The sequence below is a fragment of the Nelumbo lutea genome, chromosome 5 (assembly GCF_056320005.1).
Source record: "Nelumbo lutea isolate HS-2025 chromosome 5, American lotus-T2T, whole genome shotgun sequence".
In the NCBI taxonomy this organism is placed as follows: domain Eukaryota; kingdom Viridiplantae; phylum Streptophyta; class Magnoliopsida; order Proteales; family Nelumbonaceae; genus Nelumbo; species Nelumbo lutea.
The window spans coordinates 1,822,404-1,849,482 of NC_142688.1; the positions used below are offsets into that span (position 1 = coordinate 1,822,404).

The 27,079-nt window shown below is 37.1% G+C and overlaps 2 protein-coding genes across 5 annotated transcripts in view; one reads left to right on the forward strand and one right to left on the reverse strand.

Moving 5' to 3' along the window:
- The first annotated feature begins 1,838 nt into the window (after window positions 1-1,838).
- Window positions 1,839-3,045, forward strand: LOC148849772 (pterocarpan synthase 1-like). Its single transcript, XM_088944032.1, has one exon. The coding sequence runs from the start codon at window positions 1,948-1,950 to the stop codon at window positions 2,509-2,511; it is 564 nt and encodes a 187-aa protein (XP_088800158.1). The 5' UTR covers window positions 1,839-1,947; the 3' UTR covers window positions 2,512-3,045.
- Window positions 3,046-3,627: 582 nt separating this feature from the next.
- LOC148849773 (phosphoinositide phosphatase SAC7-like) overlaps window positions 3,628-27,079 on the reverse strand; it is a 42,619-nt gene continuing 19,167 nt past the window's right edge. For 2 of the 4 annotated variants that reach the window (XM_088944029.1, XM_088944028.1), the window contains 12 exons: window positions 20,901-21,007; window positions 20,708-20,794; window positions 20,458-20,535; window positions 19,920-19,990; window positions 19,731-19,829; window positions 13,807-13,906; window positions 11,766-11,874; window positions 11,528-11,600; window positions 9,140-9,233; window positions 7,364-7,456; window positions 6,555-6,621; window positions 3,628-3,984 (listed from right to left, as the gene is read on the reverse strand). In XM_088944029.1, the coding sequence (XP_088800155.1) occupies window positions 3,854-3,984; window positions 6,555-6,621; window positions 7,364-7,456; window positions 9,140-9,233; window positions 11,528-11,600; window positions 11,766-11,874; window positions 13,807-13,906; window positions 19,731-19,829; window positions 19,920-19,990; window positions 20,458-20,535; window positions 20,708-20,794; window positions 20,901-21,007 (1,109 nt within the window). In that variant the 3' untranslated portion in view covers window positions 3,628-3,853. Of the gene's footprint in view, window positions 3,985-6,060; window positions 6,344-6,554; window positions 6,622-7,363; window positions 7,457-9,139; window positions 9,234-11,527; window positions 11,601-11,765; window positions 11,875-13,806; window positions 13,907-19,730; window positions 19,830-19,919; window positions 19,991-20,457; window positions 20,536-20,707; window positions 20,795-20,900; window positions 21,008-27,079 lie in introns of those variants that run through there. The other 2 variants (XM_088944031.1, XM_088944030.1) reach the window with 1 other exon arrangement.

Here is a 27,079-nt window from a genome sequence, read left to right on the forward strand (position 1 = left end):
AGGTTATGCACTGGATTCTTTTGTGGGCAAAAAATCTGTAGGTAGGCACCTACTGTTGCATAAATACTGATACAAATGTTTAAATCTAAAATCTTTTTAGCTTTCTTTTTTCATCAGTCAAACCAGTCATCTGGTAATAAGTTTGATCTATGTATAAGGGATTAAGACTTAGGAGGGGGTCGGGACAGAACAAGGTGCACCTAAGGTCCATTGATCTTATCATAGAGAGTCTGAAATTATGTAACAATCTAGATCTCCTCTCCTGCATACAAGAATCCTATCCACGGGACGTTACAGTTGTTCAATGAGAATATCTCCCCATGAAGAGTAACTTATAAATATCTGAAATGTTCTTAAATGCGTGATTATAATAATGTGTGAATAGAAGAGAACATGTAATTGCAACCACGGATAAATATAAGCAATACTAAAATAATAATAATAATAATAATAACCAATTAATGAAGCATGCGTGATCCACGCCAAGTAATGATCACAATTAACAAGTTCACAACTGCATATTAAAATGAAGTCATTTTCTATTAGGACAACATCATTGGTACAACACGATCACAGAAGTGGTCCATATATATGTCATTATTATTTTTAATGACAAAACTAAGCCAACCGACTAATTTTTATATGATGAGAATACCCCTGCTTTATCTTTTGATCACTCATCTCACAACCCACCAGCAGTTGAATTCAAGTGAATGGATGGACCCATTTTTCACAAGTTTGATATAAAGAATAGAAGTAAACAGGGCATCATTGTAATATTGTAAAAGCTATTCTATCTATTTATAATTCTATATCATATAAAGCGGATATTTACCTGGGTTTTGATGCACAATTTCAGATTGTAAAAGTTAACTCTAAGTATAAGCAAATATTTGATAAAAGAAGCTTTAGAGGTATTAAAAAAAAAAAACATTTGAAAAGTCAAGGGTAACGTCAGCTAATAACCCGATTTTTTTTCATTGCTTTCTTTTCTATTTTGGTTTCTCTTGTCAACTAAACCTAAGAAAACCACTTCTTTTCAGTCTTAAAGTTGTCAAAGCCGTGCCATCAAAGAAAATGGACCTATGGAAAGAATGGGTACACTTCTGCCCATTGCAGTACGTTCGGTTTATTTCTTACAGATTCAACCCGATGCCTATAGCCTCACTATGTCAAAATATCCAATTTCTATATTCATGGTGGATCTTGGTAGAGGTATTCACTCGTGATTGGATACATAGCCCATTATTATACAAGCCTTGCAAGCAGCAAATGGTTGATAATAGGACCCACTTAATATGGGAAGAATGGGTCACCTTGCGGATCCGACAGGGAAAATTAATGCCAACTAACACCAATTAACACCGAAAAGTGGTTCAATGGCAACCAGACAAAACGGGGGTGGAACCGAAAAAATGGGCAAGAGATTAGTTAATACGTACACCTAACCCAGGTGTGAAATGAAAGTAGAACGCACCCAGCGCTTTCCTGTGCTGCTGGCCAATTCCTACAACAACGAACCTGAAAATCAAGTTACCATTCATTCTATATTTTCTTGGTCTTCACAGACAATCAGCAGGTCGAGCTCACGTTTCTTCATTAGATCCATATTTCAAAGTAGCATACTTTTTTGGTCACGTTTCTTACCAGGTAAAGTCCTCACACACAACCAACTAACAAAGACTGGACTCATTGCAGACTTGAAGTAAATACCGCAACTTTTTTATTGTGTTACTCGACGTTCCACCATGACAACCATTTTTCTAATTAACCTCGCCAGTCAACTGCCGCCTTCTGGAAGATCACGACTGATGGATCCAACCACAGCCACCTACAAGGAGAGGGAGAGAGAACCTCTTTACGAGTCTATGCCGTTGTGGTACCGTCATTGGGTCTATAAATCACACTAAGAATTGTAACCCTACCAAAACAATATATTCATTGTCAATGGCCAACTCTCTGCAATCTCTATTCTTTATCGTTCCCGTTCTCTTCCTCATCCCATACAAGTTGGCATCTGCCGCCCACCACCACCACCACCACCACGGACTTAAAACCCTCCACTTCTCTCTCTATCAACAAGAGACAATCAACAAGACCGGATACGTCATCGTGAATGGAGTGGCTGGACCTGGTATCAGTCAGACCACCACACCTTTTGGCACCATATTCACCTTCCAGGATCCTATGACTGTAACAGCAAACCAATCCTCTAAAGTCGTAGGGATCGCCGAAGGCACCTCCATTACTTCATCCCTTGATGGCCTTCAGAGCATATCGATTGCTAAGATCACTCTGAGTATGAAGCACTACAAGGGGTCACTGTCTATTTTGGGGGGTACGCATAACATCAAGCCTTCGGACCACCCGATCGTCGGGGGCACTGGTGACTTCATGTTTGTTCAAGGATATGTGACATCATCGCCAGTAGATCTCAAGGGACAAACAGTTGTTTACAAAATCGAATTCCATCTCTACTGGCCTCCGTATGCGACCCAGGCATCTTCTTGAAAAGCTTCATCCAATTGAGCCTACTAATGAGTTATTCCGCTTTTATATTTGGTTGTCTTTTAACTAAGCTGAGGTAGAAACCATGACAGGCTTCGAAAATTTTGCAAGGACCCTCTGGCATGGCCTGTATCAAAGCCGATTTTTCCTATTTTTTTAGTTTTTTTTTAAACCTGGTTCAGAGAGATCGATTTAAGACCTGTGTACCCCCTGAAGAAAAACAGGTTAAACCCTGAAACACCCCCTGTAGAGGCATATTGGGAAGCCCCCGATTGGCTTGATATATATAGAAATTTCAAACCTTGGCTGAGAGGTATAATACTGAGAGCTTTGACCAAACAAAACCCCCCTCCTGGATTTTGATGAATACTATAATCGGTTACAACTGGTATGATGCCTATTGATTGGTTACAAGTTTTTCCAATATCATGTCTTTCGGTATCATAATCCAACCCGTGTTATAATGTTTTGGAAAATATCCATTTGTTGGTGTTTTGGTTGTCAATAAACATGAAGAAAAGTAAAGTTTTATTAGTCTTTCTTTTTTCTTTTGTTATTAAGTCTTCTTTTATTAAATAGTCCAGCACAGCATTTTGAATTTTTTATCTAAAGCAATTGAAATTCAGCTCATTATTTCAAATCCCCAAATAGCCGAGTCCATCATAAATTCATGGTGTTTGCACAAACAAAAAGAAAAGAAAAGAAAGGGATCTATGAAAAACGCCAACTTGCAGTATTTTGGTTGCACAGAATCGGCCGTGGAAAACAAATAGTTACGAAAACTGAACAATAGTTTTTCGAAGGAAATCATCAAAATCTGCATTTTACATTGCAACTAGAGACAACCTATGCTGTTAATTGTACTTTTCAAAAAATACAATAGAATGAAAAAGCAGTCTAGAAGATTAATTAGAAGTGCTGCCCAATATCAATCAAAATGTCCTTCAACGACGCACATGGAATCCCTTTGAACCCCTCACTCATGGTGAGGCTTCAAAAGAATGAACTCCATAGTCCATACAGTGATACAGGTACATATAGCTTCAAATGGATGTGGGTACTCACTACTCACAAAAACCTACCCCAAAGCCAACTGAGTGATACCATGACTATAAATTATGCAGTCAAAAATGGCACAGTAAGTATTCTTTTATTTCTGTAGCTACAACTGGGTGAAAATTCCCAAACCAACATAAACTACCAAATAGGTTATGGCCTCGGAAATAGCCAATGAGTGCATCAAGCAAATCAAGGTCACAGAAATAATGTTGAAGAATAAATACAATGAAATGCAACTGCAACAAGGAAAAATATATCACAAACCAAAAGGTCCTTTAATCTGTCATCAACATAGTGGCCTGTTCAAACGAGGGCGGTTGCAGAAGAACCGACCATTGGCTCGCACAAATGCTAATATGGACAAACTCAGGCTCGCCCAGAGAAGAGAAAAGAATAAATTGTGAATATCATGCCCAACTGAAGATAGGAAAAATGAATACAGATAAGAAAAATGGAAGTTGGTTGGCCCCGTAGTTATGTGCCAAATTTATATGCTTTTTAAGGGCTTTGAAGATGAAGAGACAATAAAACTTGTTGATCAGCATGTCAGGAAAACATGGACATCATAGAAGGTGCTTAGATGTTAAGGAAAGACGATGCAAGGCAATCAATATGGATGTTGAACAAAACCAGTGGTGCCAGCAATGAACCAGAGAAAACATTGCAACACAGGCATGATCTCCAAGGTGGTGAAAAGTGTCAATAGATAAGAAGGTGCTTTATGGCTGTGTTTGATTTGAAAGAGAAGGTACGGAAATCTATACCCAGAAAGGAAAATGAAGATAGAGAATAAAGAGAGAGAACTACGAAAATCTCATTGTTAAGTTCCAACACTCTGCTTAGAGTCTTCCTAACCAAGAGAAGAGGAGAGTGGAATTTCACCAGCAGAAGGGTCACTTCTCAAACCACAACAAAGTTACATACGCAAATTTCAAAATATTCATTCACTGAAAAACAAATGGAAAGTACATGGTCTTTTATAGACAAATGCTAAGTTATCATAAAAAGAAAAGAAAAAAAAGAGCAAAAATAACAAAGCATACCAAACTTCTAGAATATTATCTGATTGGGTTTAATCTTGGGAACCTTCTTTCAAATAATCTCTCTAAAAAGCATGGCCATAGTCGGACCCTTTATTATGATCAACATAAGTATTCTCATTGATGTTGAAATACTCCAATGGACTAATGGAGAAAATCTATTAGATTCATGAAAAAACCATTTTTTTGCTGACTTATGCCTTTGCTGTATGTTTCTGAGTAGTTTGGTCTTTAGGAGTTTAATTTAAGTGAATACATATAAGATAATGAGTATTTTGGTCCAGCCAAGTCTCCTGCCCCTTTTTCTTGTATATTTGGGATTGGTTTCTCTCTGTTTGGTTTTAGGTGGATTCCCCCACCGGATACACAAAATTTGTTTAACTCTTCTTTTGTTAGGTGGCTAAAGAAGAGGGGTTGGATACTTTGGAGGTGTACTAGAGCAGCTGTTGCCGTCAGTAAAATCTTTGGAGCTGCTTAAAGGCATATCTACAGATGCGCTGCTTGGTAATTGGAAAGAAGTGGCTGATTCAGCTCCTGCTAAGGATGTTTTCAGGCCTCTTTGGTCCCTGCCAGTGCAAGGCTTCATTAAGCTGAATTTTCAGGCCTCTTTGGAGCTGTATTCAGAAATGAAGAAGGAAAAGTTATTGCATTAATCTCTGGGCCAATAGCTATAGGTGATTCACTCAGAGCAGAGATTATGGCTGTCATGGAAGGAGCACAAAGGGCAAAAGAGCTAAATATTAAAAAGATGGTTGTTGAGGGTGACTCCAAAAGCTAGTAATCAATTTGGCTGCAACAAGGGGAAAATGGTTTCTGGAGTTATATTGATGAAAAAAGAAGATTTAGATGGCTGACACAGAATATGGAAGTGAGGTTTCAAAGGGTAAGGTGAAGTGCCAACTCATTTGCTGATGCTTGCTAAACAAGGGGTGGGAAGGGATACATTGTTTTGGGCTCTATTGTAAGTTTGTTCTTGGTGGGAAGGGCTAAGAGAGCTTATCCCTCCTTTTTTTTCATTGTTTCTTGTTGTACCTTTGTTTTTTTTTCTGATAAATAAAATTTCATTAAGAATTCATTGTCAACAAAATAAACTGTTATGAGCATCCCAACGTGAGGTGTGAGGTGCAACCTCACCCTTTAAAAGAAAAGAAACAGCACAAAAATCACAATTGGGGCCAATACAACTGATCCCTAGTTACACCTTGTTTGGCTAAGGAATCAGCAAATGAATTAGCCTCCCTTCCCACCCATTGTATGATTAAATTCATATATTGTGTTGCCCATTTGAATTTCTTCAATTCAATTTTATAGCACCATATCACTGAATCTGTATCTCTAAGCCAACCCACCACCACTTTGGAGTCCCCTTCTATCACCAAGCACCTTTGTTCTTCTTAATCATTAACGAATTGGTTCAGTTATTGATTAAAAAAAAAAGGAAAAACAAGAAAGAAAAAAAGTCACCTAATATGTTTTAATGGTTCAATAGAGGAAATATGACAGTAGGATATAGCCCTAATAGGTTTGGTAATAAAAACTTGCTCTTTCTAATAAAGAAGACCCTCTTGCTGGGTTCTCTTATAACCAATTAAGAAGCCTTAGGGCTGTATTTCTCCCAATCTTACCCTATTTATTCACTTTTCATCCCCTGTTTGGGCTGAATCCAGCATTCTGCTGGTTTTGTTTACTTTCTCTTACAGAAAGAAGTACCAGGCAACAGTATATAGTTCACCCAACTGAGAAGATCAGATAGAAAACATGTCAATGACCAATTTATACAATATATAGAAATAGATAAACTATCTTCAGAAAACTATTTTCTCAGCCAACGCAGGGAAACTAGACTAAAAATCAAACCACATTTATTACCATCTAGGATATCAATAATGATGATAAGTATCTGATTTTCTATTGAGTTATAAGTGAGACCTATAGAAGCCAACTAACCTCGCTTCAAAGACATAGTCGCAAAGAAAAGTCCAAGAAAAACTAATGCCAAAGCCAGTGGAAGGGACTGCAAAAAGAAATAAAAAAAGTTCAGTGTTGAAGTCTGGCACATTAGGGGAGAGAGATTGATATTACCATGAAAAAAAAAAGGAAAAAAGCACATGAATGTGAGAAATATTACTACAGCCTAACAAATTTGAAGGCTTCTGTTCCACTGTAAAAATAATAACCCTAGTCAAGACAGTTTTCTTATTTATTCTTTTTAGCTTCTACCAGCAACAACCAATGAAAAAACTTGACAGTTGACACCTACAATACAAGCCTAAACTGCTAAATTTCTGAACCCCTCTGAAATTGTTCTCAAAGAGGAGAAAAGAAGCCTACTTTTCATTAATATGATCTTTGAAAATATTTCATCTACAAACACAAAGTTTGTCTTGGATTTTCTACCAAATCATAGAGTGACTGGATCCTTATTAGAAAAACCACATTTTCAGTCAACCAATGGAATAACCTTGTACATTTGTACCATCCACATCTTAGGTTTCTCTTTATTGGTGAATGGATCCTGCAGAGAGCAACTAAACAGGAAATAGTTGTTCCAGTTGAAAAACTAAACCCGCATAATCTGTCATCAGGAACAACTAGGATCTGGCTCTGAGAATTATAAAATACCTACATCTAACCACCAAAATTGTAGATTTTGACGGATTGGAAACATAGTACACATCCTACTTCAATCTTTATATAAAATAAAAGAAAAAAAAATCTGAAAGGTGATGACTGGATGGGTTATGGAGAGTACTTACAGCTAGATCCTCATATTTTCCTCTTTGAGGTAGAAAGGTCATATCCCGACTGACAGAGACAATATAGTGCCCATGCAGAAGATCAATAGCATCCTTGACCATTTATGCAGCAAACCATGTCAAAACAACATTATGAAATAAAAAGCATCTGAATATCCATTTAGCAATTAAATTAAAAATGAAACCCTTAAATAAGGATAGATGAAAACTCTCCTGCAAATCAAATAACTAGTTCAATCAATGCACGATAGTCTGCCATGCTAACCAAAATCACACATAAATATCTTCTGTCATACTTTATATTAGCATTGGTAGCTTACATTGGGGAATATGTCAATTCAAATAATATCTCATGTCGTCCCATAGAAATAGAAATATTAGGAAATAAATATTTTAAACCATGCCCATAACTAAACTATTTCACAAGGTAGTGAAAGAAAAGCAAATCTCGGATGAATGGAGAAAGAGCAATGTGGTTAAACTCATGAGACACAAGCACAACATGAAACTTCAAGAGAAAATGAAGTTATGACATGAAACAAGTATATCAGAGAACCAATTTGGGCCCATGCCAGGGAATTCAACCATGGAAGCATTCTGTTGAGATGATTGATAGAAAAGTTTAGAGAGAAGAAGAGGGATCTCCATATTGTATTCATTGCTCTAGAGAAAACATATGATCTCATGTTGATCTAATTAAGAATATGTATAGGTGCAACAATCAATGTTAGAACACCTGTGAGATAGGTATCAGATTTTACAATTATGACAAGTCTTCACCAATGTTCAGTACTTAATTCTTATTTATTTGCACTAATCATAGATGAATTGACTAAACATATTCAAGAGGAGGTCCCATGATGCTTGTTATTTGCCAATGACATTGTATTAATTCACTAAACATATTCAAATTAAGGTTCAATGGTCCTATTGATTAAAAAAAAAAAAAAAGGTTCAATGGTCCTTATTTATATTCTTTTTTCTGAGATTATAATAAAATACAGGCATTTTAAACAAAATTATTCATTAAGTTTACATACTAGTTTCATTTTATTATTTTCTTACTTGTAGTTCAATCAATACACATGATGGTGCATTTTGTCTTGAATGCTCAAAAGACTTCAAAACCTGAACTAGTGCTCCTTTGGGAGGGCTGAAGCACAGCGGCTTCTGGCTTTTCGAGGTGGGCCCCACATGGATAGCCTATAATTTATGTTCAGTAAAAAATCCAGAGAGCCCAAATGAGCTGCCATTCAGTCATTTTGGACTCTAGTTCAAGGCTGTATGACTTTGACAACTATCCTTTTGTTCCCTAAACCATTCTCCATATTTTATCATTCTTAGCTACACTGAGACAGGACGCTGTCCCAACAAATTGCATTCTAGCCTTCTGCCATCAAACGCCATGTACAAATTAATTTAAGGTTGAGAGAAAACACTGAAACAGAGTGAATTAGCACCCACAATCCAGGAGAAAAATCAGTGACGCTGGAATGTGAACACACAGAGGATATACCAAAGATAACTATCATAAAATTATTCTTGTGATTATTAATTATTTAACAGCAGCACTAATGAATAAAATCTCTGGAATACATAGTTTCAGATGGCACAAAATGTCAAAATAAAAGATAGTGCTGAACACGAGAAACTTTTTGAGTTGTGAAGTAATCGATGGTCAAGAAATGATTATACAACTACAATATTCAACCGTGTTGTGATAAGCCCTGATCATTATCTAAATCCAATATAAACAAGTAAACGAATTATACAAACCTGTTTTGTGCCATCACAGAAATTATTAAGGTAGTATCGAGCAAGGGCATTCCATCCATCTTTCACTATTCCTTGGATTGTCCTCTTGCCATATCTAGAAAACCAGAATGCAAACCCATGTTAGAATAAACAGAGAAAAAAGAAACGCATACCCAAAAGTATTCATCCTGACCCCAAAAATTATCAGCATCCAAAGTTGACCTGAGCAATGTTTTGGGAACTAGACAGGACCTGCCAATTGAACCAGGTCATACCAGAACTAAACCTCAATCTGTTTCAGTGAAAACCAGCCAATTTTAGTGGTTTTGAGATTAACTGCCTGGTTAAATCACCTCGTCTTATACATTTCAGCCACACTCATTTTCTTTTATTGATAAATGATGAAGTTTTGTTAACAAAGAGAAGGGATTACATCAAAGTTTTACAAGACAAAACATGCCAATAGGGACACAAGGTGCGAACCCAAACAAAAAACACAAATTACAACTGAGCCAAAAAAAGTTCAGACTTATGCACCCCCATTTTTGCAAAGTAATTGGCCACACCATTCGCTGACCACCTTTCCACTTCAACAAAAATTTTTGTATCTATAACCAGCAATTTGAACTTTTTCATAGATTCCTTGTACTTCCAAATCACTGTTTCTGGTTCCTTCAGCAACACTACTATCAATTTAGAGTCTCCTTCAATGAGCAGTCTGTCAAAGTTTATTTGTCTAGCAATCTTTACTCCTTGCAAGATTGCTTTGAACTCCGCAAAAACTGAATCCCCTAATCCAACTGGACCGCCTGAGATACAGAAACAATATGTCCTTCATTATTCCTGAATACTCCTACACCAGCCGGACCTGGGTTCCCTAGACTGCTGCCATCAAAGTTCAACTTAATAAAGCCTTCGTCAGGAGGTTCCCAAGCTACACTCATTTTCTTTTATGTTTTTCATTTTTTTTATAGATAACAGAAAGATTTCATTAGAGACCAGAAAATAACAAAGAAGCAGGAGCTGCGAGGTGAAAACTCCCCAAGAAACTACAATAATCTGTTTACAACTGAACCCAGAACAGGTTTTCCCTATTAACCCCTTGTTTAGCTAAAAAGTTTGCCAAACCATTTGCCGATCTCCTTTACCATGGAATTCTTAAAGTCATGTTATAGGCAAGCCATTTAAACATTTTTATTTCCTACCTATAATTCAGAATTACTGCCTCCAATTGCTATAGCCATCCTATTACCACCTCGGCATCACCTTCAATAACCAGCTTTTCAAAGCTCATTCATCTTGCTAATTGTACCCCTTGAAGAACAGCAAGGAATTCAGCTCTTCAAGAGTTCCCCACACCTGAAGGTCCCAACCTTCTATGTTTATGAACCCCCCCCCCCCCCAAAGACCAGTAGGACCTGGGTTACCTTGACTGCTCCCATTGAAGTTCAGTTTAATAAAATCATTCAAGTGGTAACCAACAGGAAGAAGCCTTCTACCTCTTTGATGAGCTTTTTGCCACTGAGATCAAATTCCTCCAAATATCATCAAAGGAAAATTGTGAGAAGATGTTCAAGGTTTTTACCCAATGAATCACCCTTGTTAGCATACAAGCCATTACCTCTTCCACACTTCTTTCTCAAGGAAGATTCTACCATTTTCTTTCTTACCAAAGAGTCCAAACCAGAGCTGCCCTCACATTTCCAAAGAATTCTGCCCATTCTCTTCAACCACTTGAATGTGGAAAGATCAAATAACTTGTGTATCTCCAGAGACAAAGTCCACCCACACTCATTTTCTGGATATGTTGTTTCTTGACTAAGAAAATTGTAAAATCAAAAACACTAAATGGTCAACAGCATAAACCTACCAACTAATTAGATTTTTATTGATAAATGATAAAAATTTTATTACAGCATAATTAAGTATCACATGATTACAAAGTACATCCAGCGGAGATGTGAGATGCAGCCCCAGCCATATAAACTGATATAACAACTGATCCCAGAATAGTTCAGACTTATGTACCCCATGTTTTGCAAAAAAAAAAAATCAGCTATCCCATTAGCTGACCGCCTTTCCCATTGGACTGAAATTGTCATATCTCTGACCAGCCACTTAAATCTTTTCATATATTCTTTGTATTTCCAAATTACAGTTTCAGGTTCCTTCAACCACCCTATTACCAGTTTAGAGTCCCCTTCAATTAACTAATTGGATTCATCAAAGTTATAATTGGATTCGTCAAAGTTACAATTGTTCTTCTGTAAAGTGGTTTTCATCAATGACATTCAGAAAGTCATTTCACATAAATTACCTCAATTTTCATTTGTAAAGCTCAAGGTAACAGTTTCTAATGTGAGTGGTAAAGTTTAACCAAGAGAAACCCTCTCTAAAGAGAACAAATACCTAACAAAATCTCCCTTCAATGCAGGAGTTCCTGAATATTGAATGCTTATGTCATCTCCATGATTAGCCCACACTGAACAAACAAAGAAGAAAACATGTAAGTATAGATCTCCTACAGTCCTAGGAAACCCCTGTTAGTAATACACTGTAGAGATGATATGATCAACTGCAAAGAGAACATTAAATAAAACCACAGAAAAACATGTGAACAGGACAAGAATAAGAAAAATACACTTACAAAGTTTAAAGCTTTTGTCAAAATTTGGATGTGTGCTAATGGTTTCACCAGCACTAAAAACTCCTATTCGTTGAAGTTGGCTTTCTAACATCCTTCTTCCAATCATGCTCTGATAACCACAAGTAAGCATCACCAGGAATTTATGGAAAGATTAAAGCAAGTAGTGCAAAAGCATATAATAAAAGCAGTGACCAAATGTAAGCAAATGGGAATAACAAAAGGTGAAATATGGTGCACAAGAGAAAAACGATGGTGATGCGAGCAATACTAAAACTAGCCTTTTTCATAAATATATGCATGTATGCCCTCAGAGTACAGAGAACTTGAAGACACCTTATCACCACACTGTAATTAGCCATTTCACCAGAAATAGTTCCCATGAGGCACAGCACCTAAAGCCAATAGATTTTTCACAAAGCAACAAACTAATAGAGTATGTGCAATCAGGAGGCATACAGTCAACAAACTGCTGCTATATGTGCAATCAGGAGGAAGAAACATTTCTTCATCTCTTCCTTTCATGTAGTGTGGCAGATTCTGTCTGGAAGTTCTCCTCCTTCCTTTTTGGAGATAATGCATGTCTCCCTTCAGTTCCAGAAGAGATTTTCTCCAAATGGCCGAAAATCAGAGGAAGTACGAAAGCTAAAATCCTAGGGAGTTGCATCCCATTCGTAGTATGCTGGTCCATTTGGAAAGAAAGAAATAGAAGGGTGTTCGAGGATAAGAATAAAAGCATCGAGTGTTTGATAGCAGGAGTGGGTAATCTGATTTCAGTTTGGGTTTTCAGGCTTCCAGAGTTTGACCAAGTGAACAAATCTGATCTGTTAGAGATTTCCGGGGCACTTTGGAGCTAAATCCTTGCAGTTTTGATTCTCTTCCTGTTTGAGTTGATCTGTATTTGGTTTGTCAACTTGACAACCATCAAATTGAGATGTAATGCTTCTTTTTTAATTTAAAAAAAATTTCCTTTATCCTTCAAAAAAAAACTAATAGAGTATGACGTAATAATAACTAGCAACCAGTTGAAAGATATCAGTAAAGAGTAACAAGAAAGTTCTCCCTCAACCAGTAAATTCTGGAGAAAACTTGAAAGAAAAACCCTAAAAAGGCTGGCCACCACCAATTAGAACATGCTTAAAACTTTAAAATTATTATGAATAAGTCGCAGAATACCCCCAGATGGCTCACACTCAATTTATAACCACATTCTAATGACTTTTATGGCCTAGATTGACTTATATGGCTGAACCAAAATTGATGAAACTTGAACCACAAAAGAAAGGGCCTGAGCAATTTGCCCTGTGTGGTTCACTGGTCAAACAATTGACTTTGACCAATGAAAATACTGCAGTCTCCAAACAACAGCTAAAAGATCCTTCCAGAAAATGTACTTCTACTCATCCAATTTGGCTGAAACTTGCTGGATATCTAGTGCAACGAGAGTACTAAATCATGTCAAAATTTGGCATTAATATGCCAAATACCTACAGAAACGTGGCTTAATCACTCTTGGCTTTTATGTAACTCTAGCTTCACTTCAATTTCTTCTTTTGGGGTTTAGTGAAGACTGAAGTAAACCTTGACGCATCAGCACCACTAAGAAAAGAGAGAGAGAGAGAGAGAGAGAGAGAGAGAGAGAAAAGACGCCAAAAATTTCAAGACAGTGCCATTTTGGTTGGGTTCACTGAGTTTAAAAGCCTCTCTCTCAGGAAAATAGGGACATATTAAGTTAAAAATATTTTATTATTTTTTTAAGGTATTGTATTGAAAAACAAAACATGTACAGCCATAAGAATATACAAGTATGACCCATGAGCATACAGAAAAAAAAAAAAAAAAAAACAAAACAAAACAAAAACTGCAATTTCCTGTTAGCAAGCAATTAACAAGAAAATAAGATGTATGGAATTCAGATAACTTCAAGAAAATGGTTTGCTCATTCTGGACTTTAACATATCATGTAACTTCCAGTAGGTTTTATCAAATCTCCAATAAGGGTGGTTACCCAATGGAAAATAGACCACGAATGAGTTCACCTCACCTGGGTAACATTTGTACGATCTAAACAATCAATACAATTGGTTCTCACAACCCCAAGCTGCTCCTCAACTTTTTCACCTTTTTCATTCAACAAAAAGTACCTGTCAAAATCCAGAAGGTAAAAACACTGTATATGGGCACACACAAAGACTATTGTCGTAAACAAATTGCTGAAGAATTAATAAATCAATATAAGGTTACATGGTCAATCAAGCATCTAAATGAGACATATAGGCAAGGGCCACAAGGCTATAGTATTTTAAGTAATTTTTATGGAGGAAAAGTGAAGTTCAACATTTTCTTTTTCTTTTTCTTTTTCTTTTTCTTTGCTCAAAAAAGCATAAAGAATACTAATATGAACAAAAAGAAAAAACACATGCACACGTGCACACACATATACACAAAAACCACTAGAAAAATAAGCCCACAAGTGATACAAAAAAGAACCAATTGTAAACAAGCTTTTGAATTTTACTGAAACTTCACCATATTACAGGCTATGATTTTGACTTTAAGTTAATCATCATCATCATCCCAACTATATAGTTGTTGCATGTGTCTTACGATGTATCAGATAATGAGAATGAGGAGAAAAAGGAAGTTAATATAGTATACAATGAAGGAAGAAAAAGAATTAAAATTTTCATTACACTGCATGTGTCTTTATATTGCTATTTCTATTTGTGGAGCTAGGCTGAAGTAGTGACAATTGAAAGAATAAATGAATTAACACTCCAAGTGAATATTTGAGGACAATGGTGAAAGATTTTTTCAGTTTTTGTTTTTCCTTTGGGAAGTTATTCATGATGGTGATGATGCTGTTGATCATTTTACTTTGGTTTTTTTTTGAAGAATCAAGAAAAATTTTCATTAAAATAAAGAGAGCTACATCCTAACATCCTTGGTTCTCTAGTTGACACACCACATACATTCTGAAAACTTCAAATTGAAAAGGATTCTATATTACAAGGCTGTAATTCAAGAGTATTCCAAAAATTTCCCAAAAAAATTGCCTTGGAGACTTGATCGAATCTGGAAGTAAGAGAACCCATTCTGAAATCAGTTTGGTCACTGCCACTACCATATATTCAATGTTGCTCGACCTATTCTCAAAAATTTTTTTGTTTATCTCCCTCCAGATAGACCAGCATACTGCAAAAGGGACACAGTTCCAAATAATCCTAGCTTTCTTACCCTCTGAACTTTGGTCACAGAGAGAATATTTCTGCTGAAGTCGATGGATGGAAGCCATTCACCCCAAATAGAAAGGAGAAGAACTTCCATATGAAACCTGCTATACTACATGAGAAGAATAAATGGAAGACTGTTTCTTCCCCCTGATTGCAGATATAACACCAGCTGGCAAGATGAAAACCCCTAGATTTCAGGTGATTAGAGGTGAGAATGCTGTCATGTGCCACCAACCAGGCGAAGGCTTCTATCCTTGGGGGGATTGGATTACCCCATACTCCTTTTATCTGGTTCGTACCCCTTTCTTCTCTCATTAGAGCTTTGTAGAATGACTTGACTGTAAATCTGCCTTCCTTACATTATTTCCACCAGAGAACATCCTCTATCTCCCTAGAAATGCTGGTACCTTCTAGTTTTTCCAGAAGCATAATACACTCTTCCACTTCTTGATCAAGAAGAGGCCTTCTAAATTTCAGATTCCAGATCATTGCTCCCCTCTCCACTCATAACATTGGGCTATTGAGACTTGTTGTTCTGTTAACTTATATAACCTTGGGCACACCTCACTTAACTTACCTATTTCAAGCCACCCCCATTTTCCAGAACCTCATTATAGAGCCTTCCCCCACTTTAAACTTAACCAACTTTCTGAAATCTTGATTGAAACTTATTATCCCTTTCCATACACTCACCCCATATGAACTTCTCACTTCCCTTGGTTCCCACCCGAATCTTATCACACCATATTTCCCCACCACCACTCTCCTCCATGGAGCCTCCCTCTCCCTCCATTGCCCAAACCTCCACAGCCATTTCCCTAGAAGTGCTTTGTTTATTGCCTTGACCCTTCTCAGCCTCAAACCTCCTTTCTTTGTCTTGCAAACCTTCTCCCACTTGACCAAGTGATATTTTTTGGCTCCCCCCACCCCTTCCCATAAGAAGTCTCTTTGACTTTTCTCAATCTTCTTAGCCACTTCATTCGGTACTCTTAGCAAGGAAAGGTAGTAAGTTGGTAAACTGGACAAAACACTCTTTATAAGTGTGATTCTCCCTCCCAAAGATAGGTACTTAAACTTCCATCTGTCCAATCTCTTTTTTACTCTTTCTAGTAGAGGCTTCCAAATGCTCGTTGCTGCTGCCTTTGAAACCATTGGAAGTCCTAAATACATAAAGGGAAGCTCCCCTATTCCGCACTCCAGCACCCCTGCAAATTGTTCCATTTCCCCCCTACTTATCTCTCCAACTCCTATCAGTAGACTTTTCTCTAGGTTCACTTTCAGACCGGTCAGCATCTCGAAGTTAGCTAGCATTGCTCTGAGATTCAAGACTTGATTCACTGAGGCATCTAAGAAAATTAATGTGTCACAGCATACTGTAGATGGGATATACAAGGTCTCTCTGTACCAACCTCAAATCCTTCACTCCAGCCCCTCCAAATTCCTTTCTTCATGATCAGATTTAAAGCTTTCATTACTAACACAAACAATGGGGAGATTGGATCCCCTTGTCTCAATCCCCTAGAGGCTTGAAAGAATTCTGAAGATACCCTGTTGATAAGTAAAGAAAATGACGCAGATGAAATGCACCCATACATCCAACCCCTCCAAGTCTCCCCAAATCCCATCAATCTATGTATCTCCTCCAAAAAGCACCATTCCACATGGTCATACGCCTTCTCTATATCCAGCTTACAAACCAGACCTGGTCTTCCACTTCTAATTCTTGAATCAATGCATTCACTAGCCACCAGAATCCCATCCAGAATCTGCCTTCCATCTACAAAAGCCATCTGAGATTCCCCCACCATTTCCTGGATCACTCTATTCAACCTGCTTGCCAGCACCTTTGCCAAAAGCTTGTAGGGACTGTTTATTAAGCTTATTGGCCCAAAATCTTTTATGTGCACTGCTACACTCTTTTTCTGGATTAAGGCTATAAATGTTGCATTTACTCTTTTGTCTAAACTTTTAGATTCCCAGAAATCTTTGTATAACCGCATAAAGCCATCTTGCAAGAAGTACAAGCAACTCTTGATGAAGTTGAAGTTGAATCCATCTGGACCAGGTGTTTTATCGCCATTCATCTTCTTCAACACCTCCTTTACCTCTGGCATTTCAAGAGCCCTCTCTAACCAGATTGCTGAACTGTCACTTATCTGACTTGGCTCTAAATCTCCCAATGACACCCAGCACCAATTTCTTCCTGTATACAACCTCTTGTAATAGGACACCAACTTTTCTTGAATTTCCCCCCATGTCTCCACCACCTCCTCCTCCACTTGCACCCTAGTAATCCTGTTTTTCCTATTCTTCCATTTGCAAAGACATGGAAAAATAGAGTGTTCTTGTATCCTTCTTTTAACCATAAAGCTCTTGAGTTCTGCCTCCACCTTACTTCCTCCCTCAAGATTAGGCTTTCCAGCTCTAACTCCAAAGCTGCCATCTCAATTTGAACTTCTCTCTTGAATTCACCTTCCTCTCTAATTCTATCCAGTCTAGGCAGTTTTTCCAAAATCTCCTTTTTCTACATTCTACCCCTCCAAATGTCTCCTTCCTTCTCTCCCTCAGTCCGTCCTTAATGGCCTGTAATTTTTTTATCACTTTCACACCTGTACTTCCCTCCACTTGCCTTCTGCACTTTCCAGCTCTAACTCCAAAGCCGCCATCTCAATTTGAACTTCTCTCTTGAATTCACCTTCCTCTCTAATTCTATCCAGTCTAGCAAGTTTTTCCAAAATCTTCTTTTTTCTACATTCTACCTCTCCAAATGTCTCCTTCCTTCTCTCCCTCAGTCCTTCCTTAATGGCCTGTAATTTTTTTATCACTTTCACACCTGCAATTCCTTCCACTTGCCTTCTGTACTTTCCAGCTCTAACTCCAAAGCCACCATCTCAATTTGAACTTCTCTCTTGAATTCACCTTACTCTCTAATTCTGTCCAGTCTAGCTAGTTTTTCCAAAATCTCCTTTCTTCTACATTCTACTCCTCCAAATGTCTCCTTCCTTCTCTCCCTCAGTCCTTCCTTAATGGCCTGTAATTTTTTTATCACTTTCACACCTACACTTCCTTCCACTTGCCTTCTGCCCATTCTACAAAACCCAGTTGCAGTAGCCAAACATTTTCAAATCTGAATGGTCTGAAACCTGTTACAGCAGCAAATTTCCTTGACATCATGGGATTGTGATTTGACATCTAGAGAGCCATAGGCTCTTGGATTACTTCCCCAACATGTTCCACCCAGTCTCCTGAGTAAAGGAATTGGTCTATTCTTCTTAGGATGGCTGGAATTTGACCATTTGACCAAGTCAACCTACCTCCGTTCAAGGGTGAGTCTATCAGTTCATTGTTGCTTATGAATTCCTCAAAGCTTCTTATCCCTACAGATGTCCTGCTTTCCCTTCCCCCCTTCATTTCACTTCTCCTCACTATATTAAAATCCCCTCCCGCACACCACACCACAGCCCAGTCCACCTCTGCCTCAACTCCCCCAATTCCTCCCAAAACTCCATTCTCTCTCCCTCCTCATTTGGTCCATAAACATTTGTAATACGGCAATACCCCATCTCCACTCCATGCTTGCTTCTTGTAAACAAACTGACACCGAGTATTTCCCAATTTCCACCCCCCACCTTTTTGAAAACCCCTGGGTTCCATATTATTAATACTATCCTGAAATACCCGATGCTTTCAGATCCACCCATTCTCCACCCACCTCACCCAAAATGTCTATTTTCATTTTTACATCAAAACTTTCAATTTTGTTTCTTGCAGCAGCACCACATCTGGATTTTGTTTTCTATTAAGGTTTCTTACAATCTCCCTTCTTCCATCCCCCAAAGCTCTCGTATTCCAACTGAGGATCTTCATCTCTCTCCCCCTCCCCCAAAATCTCCCACTCCCTCTTCACTTGTTCTTGTCCAGCCCCTCCCCCCCCCCCTCCCTCCTCATCCCACCCCTTATTTTTTTCTAGGAGCTATCTTCCTTTCTCCTCTTCTTTTTTCTTCTTCTCAAATTTCTCGAGAGCTATTTTGGCAAATCCCTAGGATGGGGTGTATTGAGATTGGGTCCTACCAATACTCTTTCTTTGTGTTCTGTTTTTTAAGTAAAATTTGTCTTCTTATTTTGATTACCAAAAAAATAAATACAATATAGTAATTGCCTATAAACAAAATCTAAAGAAAAGTAGCACATCATAATTTTTGTGAAAAGAATGCTATTTTGTATCCACTTTCTTTTTTTTATTCCTCTTAGAATTGTTGTCATATGTGACCAGAAACGCCAGCTACCTTAACTTTTAATAATAAGAGACGGTATTTCAATCTACATGCAAGCATGCTATTCAACAATAGACAATACAAATATCTGCAATCAAACTAATCAATATGTCAAGCACAAATAATCAACACAGATAAAAAATACAATTAAAAAATAGATAGCCCCAGAGTAAGTTGTTGATACTTCTGCCATGACATTGATATATCATAAACAATAAGCAACCAAGTGACAGTGATAATGCATCATTGAAACAAATCCTGGGTAAGCAACTTGTAATAGGTAAATGCTTAGACACATGAAATATATTGTTATTTAACAAATTAATTTGTAATGACAAAAGCAATAAAATAAAGAACCAGAAAATTCATCACCATATAAGAATTTCCATCAACATTGACTTAGCATTGATCAATAACCAGACTGAATACTTGTATTTTGGAAATGGAAAAGGAAAGCATACCGATTTTTCTTAAGAAAATCCTCAATTTGATCATAAAGGATAGAGAGGCGCTCAAAATGAATATGACCACAAATCTGATGAAAATCGAAATGCATGTATCTACAGTAATTGGTTAATTTCATAATTAGAATAGGAGAAAATAATAAAAGGAAATTACACGTCAGCAATACATTAAAGGCAATTAATTACCTTATATCATCACCTATAACATGTTGCATTGTATTGGCATATTTTTCATTCAACCGGCCCTCACTTCCATGCTGATTACAGATAAATGACAGAGAAGAATATGTCAAAAGCAAATCATCAATTAAGCCATATATCATTTGTACGAGCATGCATATATGTTCACACCATGGAATCCATCATGATTAGGATATCACGTTTTAAAAACTGACAAATTAATATTGAAATCAATAGAATACTGGCTCCCAAATACAATCTTGCAGTAAAAACATGAGGACAGCACTTACCAGCAACTAGATTTTAAAACCATCCACAATCACCTCAGACAATCTAGTTTGAATGTCCTTTTCTTAGGACATTCAGGGGTATATTTTTATAGTTATGCATTTAACCACAAGCATAACTTGATATGGGATTAAACTGGTAATGCACATTCGTGTGATCATGTACAAACAGCCAGAGAATATAAAACAAAGTGCATTATTGAGGGCAAAGAAAAACATTTGTAGCAAGCACAAAAACCAGAAATTCATCTCTTTACCTTATTGACAAGGTCAACAGCTAAGACACACCCATAATTTTTTCTTAAATCCAAAAAGTGTCGCTCAACTACTCGAGGCTGAAATAAATGTAAATTGACAGGAGTTAATATTTAGCAACTTAGCTATACACCATGACCAAATTAAAATTTAAACAATAGGAAGTGAATACACAAGTCTATGCAAAAGAAAGGAGAAAAGAAACAGCCAGGTGATGGTATATGTAAGGAATATGGATATGAAAATACTCACTGCCTTCTCAAATTGCACAATCTCCAACTTAGGCTTATATGTCAAATCAACAATTTGCTCCCATAGCAGGGGTATAGACCCTCGAACCTGTGAGTGGAAACACAAATCAATTTAATACACTACCAAAATGTTGTATCATTCCAAGATTCATAAAATCGAAACTTCAAATGGTCTGTATAAGGCTGTAAGATACCTGAACAAATGATGCTGTAAATCCATTCACATGCACAATCTGCTCACTTTCCACAAAATTTGCAACGTAACCATCTGAATCAGCACCTCTTCTCCACATCCGCATACCTTCATGTTAAGATATCTCTAATTAGCGATGACCTTAGGATGAACAATCAGCTTAAAACAACAAAAGTATTAATGGTATTATTTATTTCAACCAATATATAGAAACCCAAATACAGACTTCAATTGATAATGATGTATTGAATTAATAATTAAGTGACTTTGTCAACTTCATCTTTTATTTTCTCAGCAAGTGAAAGAAAAGTGACATTCAAAATTATTGACAGAAATCAATATAACCATTTTCAAATGAGTCTATGCATAACTGTCAATGAGTAACAACTTGTGTGAATCAAATGGTGAAACTGCTCATCATATTTTTGTTTCCTGTTCTGTTGCTAGCTGCTTTTGGGAATGGTTCTTTTCTCTCTTTGGATGCAGGTGGGATACCCCAGTGAGCTTGGAGAGACTGTTTGACGCCTCCACTTTCAGGTGGCCAAAAAGAAGAGGAAGAACTCTGTGGAGATGCACACGGGCAGCAGTGCTTTGGATATTATGGAAGGAAAGAATTCTGAGAATTTTTAAAGGAAAGAAAAGGTGTAAGGAATTACTGATAGAAGGGATTATGTTAAAAGCGACCTCATGAGTAAAATCTTTGGGATTATTCTCAGACTTTACTGCTGACAATATAATCAGGAACTGGAGAACTGTAGCATCCTCGTCATCAGCAAAAAAGGGTGTTAAGAAATTGGGATCCTCCTGAATCTGAATTCCTCAAATTAAACTTTGATGGGAGCAGCTTTGGCAACCCAAGTGTGGCTGGAATTGGTGGGGTCATAAGAGATGACATGGGGAAAGTAGTGGGGTTGTATTCAGGCCCTATTGAATGGGGAGACTCCATTACAGCTGAACTAAAAGCAATGGTCTTTGGAATACAAAAAGGCATGGAAATAGGTGTGAGAAAGCTGGTTGTAGAAGGCGATTCCAAAAGTAATTATAAGCTGGCTAAAGCAGAATGGAAAGACTCCATGAGTGTTCAGAAATGAGATCAAGAAACTTAATCACATTACCAAGGACATGCAGTTATTATTTCAGTGGACTCCAAGAGCAGCAAATGGGTTTGTGGACCAGCTAGCGAAGCAAGGGCCTAACAGGGAACATTGTTTTTGGACTCAGTTGTAAGGCTGTAAAGCAAAATCTTAGGTGGAATTTTAAAGGGGGTTAGCCGAGGCTACTCAATTTCTGTACTAATTCTCATCTCATCTTTCTTAATAAAATCACCTTTGCTGATCAAAAAAAAAATCTTTAGAGTTCCCTATAGTGGCTCCTTATGAAATCCTCCATAACTCTTGATTTAGAGTTTATGTACTGGAACAAACATTTCTTACTCTCTCTCTTGCTTTTATTTTTTGGGGGGAAGGAGGTTCAGACTCCACCAAATTAACAAGATCAGAAGAATCTTCAAAATAACCAAAGAGACGATTATGATTAATAACAAAAAACGAGACAATAATGAAGACTGAGAAATTTCTTCCACATCAAGATTTCATCCCAACATCTCTGCTTCATCTAATAATGGGGAGAAGGATTCACACCATCAACTAAGAATCATTCTTACCCTAAGTTCCTGGAAGCAATCAAACTGTGAAGACAAGTTCTGAATCCCAATCCATCTCCTCCCTCCTTTTCTCCCTTTCCTCTGTCTTTATTGCCCCAGATCTTCCTGACAAAAGAATTTGGTGGCCTTCTACTAATAGGCAGTTTGCTCCTAGAGTTTGCTTCTTTATATGGAAGGCAGTCCGTGGTGGCATTAATACTTTTGATAGAATTTTGAGGAAGAGAAAGGGTCATTTGTACCTTGCCCCTCATGTGTGCTAACTGTGCCTAAAGGAAGGAGAACCTTTTGGTCATCTTCTTATCAACTGCGAAGTAGCTCACAGTCTGGCAATTTTTCCTCAACCTCTTCTGTAACAGCATTTTCTCCTGGGCTCCACCTCTGTATGTTGGAGATTTTCTCAACCAATGGCCAGGTTGTAGGTTGGGAAGCAGAAGTTGATTGTATGGGAAGGTGGTGGTGCATACTGTAATGTGGAGCATTTGGGAGGAGTGGAAGGAGACTCTAAAATGGTGGTGGTGGTGCATGCTGAAGCAAACCAGTGTTGTGGTTAATCTGAACTTAACTGAATTGGTGGTGGAAGGAGACTTGAAAATGGTTACCAGTTGGATGAAGGATTTAAAAGATGGACCTTGGAGATTCAGCTTCATCTTTAATGAAACAAAGACATTTTTTCCTTCATTTTTCGTCATTTTAGATGGATTCCTAGAGCTGAATAGAGTGACTAATTTTTTGGCTACATCTGGGGTGGGGACGAATTTTTTGCATAGTAACTCCTCAATGCCTTTGTAAGTCCTTGGTGGTTTCCTTTTTTAGGTTTTGGGTTTTGGTTTGACTGGAATTTTGTACATCCTTCTTTTAATGAAAGTTTAAGTTTTCTCTCAAAAAAAGTGAAGACAAGGAAAGCACCATATATTATGCACACTGACGACTTGTTTCCCAAACTTGGGAAATCTCATTGACCATATCAAACATTGAAGCAACCAATCTATAAAGCCAACGACAAGCATTATACAGCGTATTCATCTCAATACCAACCATCTATTTTTCCAAAGTTCACTAACATCCCATAACTAATGTTGAAGAATGTATCTAATGTGATATTTAGTCACTATAATTCTTATAAACTGTTACAGTGTGTATGCCCTCAGCTCCAATTGATGTATCGTACATAATTTATTATGAATAAAGGAACATTCATTCCATGTATCATTTGGGTTGTTAATGCAGGAGCATGTGGGGCCCACATGTAAGACTGCTAGCAATTGGGTTCTTTGGGGGCTAAGTAGCTATTCAGCATTGCTTTCTTATTTTCTGGAGTTATGTAACTTATACGGGCTTTATAGTTGCTTGGTAGTAACGTAGTCTTTTATTTTTAAGTTGAGTCATGTGACTATCATGTGAGTCACTTAAGGGGGGGGTGTTTCTGTCAAACTGTGTCACTGTGTGTTAGGAGTGTCACTGTGCATAAGTCAGGAGTGTCACAGTGACAACCCATTTGTTATGACAGCATGTTTCCTACTTACAAGAATTCACATTTTCACTAAAACATAAGTCAGGAGTGTCAAATAAGGTTGCTGATGCACTTAGTCGGCGGGTTCTATAGTAGAATGTGTTACGTACAAAAGTCTTGGGATTAGAAGAGTTGAAAACCCAGCGTGGTAATGATCCATTTTTCAGCCAAATAATGAAGGAATTGGAAGGGCTAGCGAATGGAAGAAGCTTGCAATATGCTGTCCATGATGGGTACCTTTTCAAAAGTAACCAATTATGCACTCTTGAGGGGTCTCTACGCGAAGAGATTGTTAGAGAGCTCCACGGAGGAGGTTTAGGAGGACATTTTGGGAGGGACAAAACTTTACATATGGTGGCTGATCGTTATTTTTGGCCTAAGATGCACAAGGATGCGGAATGGGTGGTGAAAAGATGTAGAGTTTGCCAACTAGCAAAGAGAAATACTGAAAGCACAAGGTTGTATACACCTTTGCCAGTCCCAAATTCACAGTGGGTACACTTAAGCATGGATTTTGTGCTTGGACTTCCTAAGAAAGCAAGGGGCCATGATTCAATTTTTGTGGTGGTGGACAGGTTCTCCAAGATGGTGCATTTCATACCTTGCTCAAAGACAGCTGATGCTACTCATCACATAGCTGAATTGTTCTTCAAAGAGGTGGTGCTATTGCATGGACTTCCTTCTATTGTATCGGATAGGGATGAGTAGTTTGTGGGGCACTTTTGGGGACTTTATGAAGAAATTTGGGTACAAAGCTAACCCACTCTGGCACGTGTCACCCACAGACAAATGGGATACTGTCATACCCCAAGCTAAGTTTGCCTACACAATTCTTTAAATAGATCTATCAAAAGAACACCATTTGAAGCAATTTATGGGCACCATGGTTTCAAATGTCGCGAAATGTTGCTAATGTTGCCCGACATATGTCGATGTCGAGGCTCACCGACATGAAAATGGATGGTAATATAAAAATTACATTATTCCGGTCGACATTTCCTATATTTCGTAAATGTCGACCAAATCGGTCCAAATAACAAAAAAAAAATGCAGTTTTTCCTATTATGTCGACAGGATGCCAACTAATGTACATTAATATTTATATTATTATAATAAGAATATTAATATAAATTATTCCATTAATAATTTCTATTTAATATTTCAAACAAAATATTTATAAAAAATAATTAACAAAATATAAAAACAAAAGAATAAATTAATTACTTTATAATATAAAACATAAAATATTTTTCAAGTAATCAAATATTAACTAGTTAGTATTTTTTAAAATATTTATTAAAATCAGAAAATGTTTATTAAATTTTTTAATAAATCGTATTCTACATTTAATATAAAAATCAGAATAAACTTATTAAATTTTATACTAAATCATAATTTATTATAAGTTTAGTATTAAAAATCATAATAAATTCATTAAGTTTTATAAGAAATCAGAATTTATCATAATCTTAATACTACAAAAAGGAGAACCAGTTTATTAAATTTATAATAAAACATAATGTATTATAACTTTAATATTTAAAAAATCAGAATAAATGTATTTCTATTTACTAATTTGAAATAAATATATTAGAATTTATAATAAATCAGAATTAAAAATAAGAAAAGAAAATATCAGATAACCTTGTAAAAACATCAAAATACATAATAAATCAGTAAATCGTCATTTACTAATTTGTTATTGATCTTAGTTTCTTAGCTTTATATAATGGTTGGGAAATAAGATAATAGTCTAGAAATGTCTTAATGCTTCTTTTATCATTTTACAAAATATCATTGCATATTTCATAATATTTCCACAATGTCTCTAATTTTTACAATATTTCCCCTTGACATTTCCGACACTTCTGACATATGTGCTATATTTTGGTAAGCGACATTTCCATCGACATCGACATTTTAAACCTTGATGGGCACAAGCCACAACATATTTTAACCCTTGTTCCCTTACCGAATGAAGCAAGGGTGAGTGAAGAAGGTGAGGATTTTGCCGATCATATCAAACGCATCCATGAGGAGGTTCAGGCAGCAATAAAAGTTAGTAATGAAGCATATGCTACATCAGCAAATCAACATAGAAGGCACAAGGAATTTTGTGAAGGTGATGAAGTACTTGTCCATTTGAGGAAAGAAAGGTTCCCCAAGGGAACATACCATAAGCTGAACTCAATAAAGTTAGGGCCTTGTAAAGTTTTAAAGAAAATTAGTTCCAATGCATACATCATTGAGTTGTCGGAAGCACTTCAAATCAGTACTATCTTTAATGGAGTTGACTTATATCCATTTGAGGGATTTAAGGGATAAATGCAGCCACCAGAAACCATGTTTCAGCAGCTCTCAAAGAAGTTACCAAAAGTGATACTAGATGTTTTGGATGTGAAAGAGGTTCAATCTAGAAGGGGAAACACCTATCAATGATTCTTAGTGAAATGGTTGGGAAAACCAACCACTGAGACTACTTGGATCGTAGAAGAGTTACAGAAGTTGGATTCAGCCACATATCATGAGTGCATGAAGGTTTTCTCACCAAAGTCAAGTTTCCAACCCGAGGAGGTTGATGCAGGAGCATGTGGGGCCCACATGTAACCCCGCTAGCAATTGGGTTCCTTGGGGGGCCAAGTAGCTATTGAGCATTGCTTTCTTATTTTCTGGAGTTATGTAACTTATACGGGCTTTATAGTTGCTTGGTAGTAACGTAGTCTTTTATTTTTAAGTGTCATGTGACTATCATTTGAGTCACTTAAGTGGGGGTGTTTCTGTCAAACTGTGTGTTAGGACTTCACTTTGCTTGCAGGCATCTATATAAGCCTCATATCATGTTTGTAGAAAGATCTTTTGACTGTTTTAAAACCCTAAAGACATACTGTTCACTAAAGTGGAGATATCAGCCCTAAAAGTGGGGTGTTCCTTGTTCCAGCTTCGACTATACAGTTTCACCTCAAGATTTTAACACTTCTTCTTGTTGTTTTCTACCGGGTTTTATATC